Raw genomic sequence first — 6,000 nt, 5'->3', positions numbered from 1 at the left:
GTCGCAGTGTGTAAGGGTCAATGGTGTTTTATCCTCAAAGGTCCTTACTTCCACAGGCTCTCCTCAGGGCTGTGTTCTTTCTCCATTGCTTTTCATTTTATACACAAATGACTGTAGGAGTAAGTATGAGAAAAGGCACTGTGTGAAATTTGCAGATGACACTGTTATAGTGAGCCTTTTGAATAATGATGAGGTGGGGCATGGCCCTGTAGTTGATGATTTCATTGCGTGGTGTGAAAACTCCTATTTGTCTATTAACGTTTCTAAGACAAAGGATGTGATTGTTGATTTCCGTAGATCACAGCACAATGTTTCACAAACTCTTACCCAGAACATGAACGTTGAGACAGTAGACGAATATAAATATTTAGGAACCATCATTGACAGTAAATTATCCTTTGAGAGCAACACAGATGCAGCCTGTAAAAAGGCCCAACTGAGACTTTTCTTCTTGAGGAAGATGAGATCATTCAGCGTGTGCAGGACTCTGATGACTTTGTTCTACCAGTGTTTTATTGAATCAGTCTTGACATTTTGTATCGTGGTGTGGTACAGTGGTCTTCCAATGACCAATAAGCGTAAGCTAACAAAGCTGGTAAATGCAGCGTCTAAGGTGGTTGGGGTACAGTTATCACAGCTGCAACACATATATGATAGATGGGTCAGGGGTAAGGCTAACCACATTTTAAAATGCCCTGATCACCCACTCTTTGGGGAGTTTTAACCCTCAAGTCGGTGTTTTAGGCTACCTATGTTAAGAACTAAACGTGCCAGGGGTTATTTTATTCCTGTGGCTATTAGGAACTTGAATTCACTTGAGTGTCATCATTGAAATTTTTATATAGAAATGTTCTTATTTATTATCTTATTTTCATTACTGTTCATTACGACATATTGACCTGTGTACTGTCCAATTGGATCTTGTCACTGGTTTTGGGGAAGGTGTCTCTATTGAAGGTGTTGATGTGTGTCTTGTGCTGTGTTTATAACATGGCTTACACATGTATGTGTATGTGTGTGTTTTTGTTTTTGAATATCCTGCTGCAAATCAAATTTCCTTTCTAAGGATAAATAAAGTGGAACTTGAACTTGAACTTGAGTATACAACAAATAAAACATGAAAATTAAACCATGTAAACCTATTCTGATATAACCTCTAAATACAATTATGATCTTGAAGACGAGCATAATATGAGCACTTTAAGTATAAAAGTCCACTGGTTAAGAGGAAGTTATTTTTTTCTTCTTAACACTTGTTGCTGATGTCCGGGCTAAAATGGAAACCCAGGTCATGTGAAATGGACCTCACGCTCACAGAGCTGTTTATAGAGATTATAGTAAGATAAGCATGTTGACCACAGGAGGAACAAGTCACAATCTCTCTCTCTGTCTCTCTCAATTAAATTCAATTCAACTCTATTTATTTTATTGGCATGAACAAAGAAAACATATTGTTGCAAAAGCAGTTTACAGCAAATGCATATATAGTACACATTACATATTAAATACATACAGTAGGTGTCACATATATTCCATACTGCACAGATAGTTATACAACACATATTACCAAACAATTACATAACACAATATAATACTTAACAGTTGTGTATAATATAGTTACTGTACCATCCCAAACCAATGTGTAATGTATGGATATTATAATGGTGAGTCCCTCAGATCCATAGTAGCTGCCAGTGGAGCTGCTGTCTCTATTTTTTCTCCCAGCAGGACTACCAATTTGCTATTTTTTTTGGCTATTTTTTCAAAGTGTGAATTCTCTTAGTGAAGAGGAGGAAGTGCATCTCTGTTTCTATCTCCCTGTCTCTCTCTCTCTCTCTGTCTCTCTCTCTCTCTCTCTCTCTGTCTCTCTCTGTCTCTCTCTCTGTCTCTCTCTCTCTCTCTCTCTCTCTCTCTCTCTCTGTCTCTCTCTCTCTCTCTCTCTCTCTCTCTCTCTCTCTCTCCCTCTGTCTCTCTCTATCTGTCTCTCTGTCTCTCTGTCTCTCAGTTGCATTGTGTTTTTTTAACCGGTGCAGCAGTTTTCAGATTACATTATGTGTTTACATAATTGAAAAAGGGTTCTCAATGTTTTCTCACTTAGCCTTTTAAAATGATATCAGGGTTAGGGTTAGCCCTAAGGGCTAAATATTGTGCATGTAAAGATGGTCCCTGTTGCACTGCATGACATGTTTCTTCATCACCATGAACACACACTGGAGTTCAGTCACTAATACTCACTAGAGCACCAGATGAGGATTACTCCGCTAATCGAAATAGTCTCTTCCTGGTTGATTTCTTGTCTTTGATTCCTATTTGTCCATGACTGTCGTCTTCTGTTCTCACTCCGGAGTAGATTGCAATTGAATAAGTCTCTGGAAAAGAAATGACATTGATAATTTCAATTTTACTACAATCAATAAAACATTTTCCATAGTATTAGAAAAGGACTTAATAGTTGATACATTTTAGCAGCAAATATCAGGATATAGCTTTAAGACACAAGTGTTAAAGTCTACATAAGGGGAAGTACATCTTAAAATGTCACAGTTTTCTTATCTTCTTAACACTTGTTGCTGATGGCAGGGCTTAAATGGGAACCCAGTTCATGTGAAATGGACTTCACGCTCACAGAGCTGATCTTTTTAGAGACATGTGTTGACCGCAGGAGGAACAATAACTCACGATGTCACCATGTCAGGGTGTCGCACAAACAACACTTGGTTATTAACACTGGAAATAATGTAAAGATGTGCCTATCTCCCAGAGAGACTGAACTAGTCTTTGTTATGGCGCCATCAATATCTTTGCCTAACACAAACTTGACAGCTTGAGCGAGAGATTTATGCCTCTTGCACCCCGTTACCAACTGGCTTTAAGATCAGACCTGAGTGATCAGATCACAAGAGGACAGCTCTAAGTACAGCTGAAAACACTCGGGGGGCACTGAGATCAGAATTTAAAAAACATGTTTGGAGGCGGTTTAGGAAACATGTGTCAATGAGAACAGAAAATGTGTCCTGGGCCCAATCCGTCCGGATGTTTGGGCAGTGGCTGTCAGCGTCAGATATGACGCAAAAATCACCCTTCTGCATCACATTCCCTAAACCCAACTGTCCCGTTCTTCTTTATCTAAACCCAACTGTCCCGTTCTTCTTTACCTAAACCCAACTGTCCCGTTCTTCTTTATCTAAACCCAACTGTCCCGTTCTTCTTTATCTAAACCCAACTCTCCCGTTCTTCTTTACCTAAACCCAACTCTCCCGTTCTTCTTTATCTAAACCCAACTCTCCCGTTCTTCTTTATCTAAACCCAACTGTCCCGTTCTTCTTTATCTAAACCCAACTGTCCCGTTCTTCTTTACCTAAACCCAACTGTCCTGTTCTTCTTTACCTAAACCCAACTGTCCCGTTCTTCTTTACCTAAACCCAACTGTCCCGTTCTTCTTTACCTAAACCCAACTGTCCCGTTCTTCTTTATCTAAACCCAACTGTCCCGTTCTTCTTTACCTAAACCCAACTGTCCCGTTCTTCTTTACCTAAACCCAACTGTCCCGTTCATGTCCTGCGTGTCATGGAAACGTACCTTTTATAAGCCCCTCACCATTTTTTCGTTAACCTAACTGCTTCAAAAAGTGACGCCAATAGTCCCGACCCAGCGCGTTTAGATAAAGCACGTTAAGATATGATGCTAAAGGAGACTTTTAGCGTCAATAACAACGGCAAAGGCACCTGACCAAGTGTCCGTATTTTACACGATGAGAGCAGAAAATGTGTCCCGGGCCACATTAGGGCCGCCTACTCAACTGTGAGCAGAACTACCAAAAGTATTTCTCATGCCAGAAACCACTAAATTGTGTGTTTTGGATGTATATATCATACTGTTATTGGTCTGTGTTTGTGTTACTGTGCTGCTGCTCTTGAGAGCTCTTTGCAGCGCTGTTCATTGGAAAAGCAAGCCACCGGTATACAGTAACGTTATTTTTAGTAAAATGTCCCAGAATTCACCAATATGAAGGATATTACTCCAGACCTTCCTGCCATTATGTCATATCCTTTCGTTATTTATGAGTCTTCTATTGCCAGAGTTACACAGCCTTGTTTATAATACGGAGAAAGCTGGCAAACTCAAATCATCAGCTGTGAAATGGTTTCATTTCCTATACATTCTTCACAATAAAAAGCCCCCCGTTATTTTCTCATTTGAATGCTTTTATTATGAAATGGAAAAATCAGGAAATGTTGGCTCTTCATCAGCAGTAACATAACACGGTGCTTTTCAGGTGTTGCGCTAATCACTCCGCCCAAGTAGCAGCAGTAGCAGTGCTTCGCCTTCTGAGAATATAGTTCCCAGTATGTATACGGTTAGAAGATGGCCGTGGGTCATGTGACCTTGTTAATTGTACACGCTGTGACTCTACAAATCACAACATGTAAATAGGAACATGTTGGCGTTATTTTGTCACTTATTGGGAGCAGTAGGCTAGATGGAGCCGGTTACCTCCAGGATCTGTGCTAAGCTAGGCTAGATGGAGCCGGTTATCTCCATGATCTGTGCTAAGCTAGGCTAGATGGAGCCGGTTACCTCCAGGATCTGTGCTAAGCTAGGCTAGATGGAGCCGGTTACCTCCAGGATCTGTGCTAAGCTAGGCTAGATGGAGCCGGTTACCTCCAGGATCTGTGCTAAGCTAGGCTAGATGGAGCCGGTTACCTCCAGGATCTGTGCTAAGCTAGGCTAGATGGAGCCGGTTACCTCCATGATCTGTGCTAAGCTAGGCTAGATGGAGCCGGTTATCTCCATGATCTGTGCTAAGCTAGGCTAGTCATGGAGGGGGGGGGGGGGGGCATCAGACAGAGTTAGGACACGCACAGAGATGAGAAGGGTATGTATGGACTTTTCTAACTCTGGGGGATACGGGGAATAAGTTGGCGTGTTCCTTTAACAACGGCATTTTACTGTTTACATGAACATATTCCATTACTTTAGATCTATTGTAAGTGATCATAGATAGATAGAGATATGTAAATCTGCAAATTTATAGTTTATTGATATGATCTTTGTTTTGTCCAGTGTCCTGCAGTGAAGCATGAATAGACCCCCACTCAGCTGAAGGGTTGCTATGAGAAACAGGAAACTGGACGACCACAGAACTGTTAGAGCTGTTAGAGCTGTTAGAGGTGTTAACCACAGGGTACCAAACACCCGGCCTCTCATGACAAGCTCAACACACCCATCACCTATCATCTACTAAAATAGACCTCACAGTGTGACTGTTAAAATATCCCTATTTTATAAAATGTTCTTTTCCCAAAACGTCCTCTCAGGACATTAAAACAAGAACACGCACAGTTTTCTCCTGAAAATCAATAAAAACATCTTTACCTCTGCTCCGTCTCAATATTGTGACATCATTGTTTGTGATGTCATCATCTCCAGCCTCAGCTTGAGCAGCTGAAATGAACCAAAGTTAACATCAATTTCAATCAGTTTATCCATTAAAGAGACATCCGTAAAGATGGAAACGTGAAGAAGATTATGTGATTGGATCAAAAGCTCCGGAGCATGATAAAGGGCCCTCGTGGTGACGATGGTTTGTCAACAACAGAAAAGTGATTCATGAGAATCCTAAGAGACGTTTGACTTGAAACACTTCACTCCAATTCTGAAATTGAAAATTTCAACAGTAAATTTAGATTTTGAACTGCAGCGCAATATGAGTCTTATTGAGACTAACCTTTAGGTTTGCTACAGATGCATCGTATCACCAGGAGAACCAGGAGAACCAGCAGAACCGGGACACCGACTGAAACAATGGACCACAACACAAGGGGAGGAGGAGAGGAGCCGGAGGGAGGAGGAGAGGAGCTGGGGGTAGGGGAAGAAGTGGTGAAGCCAGAGGTAATGGAGGTTGTAGGAGGACTTGTAGTCGTGGGTTTCTCTAAAATTAACAAAAAAAGATTTGTTGTTTGCCTTGATTTGCCTTGTGTTGACTTCGGGTCAAATTGA

At 41.1% G+C, this 6,000-nt stretch overlaps 1 protein-coding gene across 1 annotated transcript in view; it reads right to left on the bottom strand.

Annotated features, from left to right (window-relative positions):
• Positions 1–2,253: 2,253 nt before the first annotated feature.
• LOC114546119 (high affinity immunoglobulin gamma Fc receptor I-like) overlaps positions 2,254–6,000 on the bottom strand; it is a 136,842-nt gene continuing 133,095 nt past the window's right edge. The window contains exons 5-7 of the mRNA XM_028564783.1: positions 5,729–5,932; positions 5,377–5,445; positions 2,254–2,369 (exon numbers count right to left, since the gene is read on the bottom strand). Coding sequence (XP_028420584.1) covers positions 2,254–2,369; positions 5,377–5,445; positions 5,729–5,932 — 389 coding nt within the window. The remainder of the gene's footprint in view (positions 2,370–5,376; positions 5,446–5,728; positions 5,933–6,000) is intronic.

This window comes from Perca flavescens, chromosome 19 (genome assembly GCF_004354835.1).
Source record: "Perca flavescens isolate YP-PL-M2 chromosome 19, PFLA_1.0, whole genome shotgun sequence".
Taxonomy (NCBI): Eukaryota; Metazoa; Chordata; class Actinopteri; order Perciformes; family Percidae; genus Perca; species Perca flavescens.
Note: the sequence above shows the minus strand (reverse complement) of the source record. Positions and strands in the feature narration are given on the sequence as shown.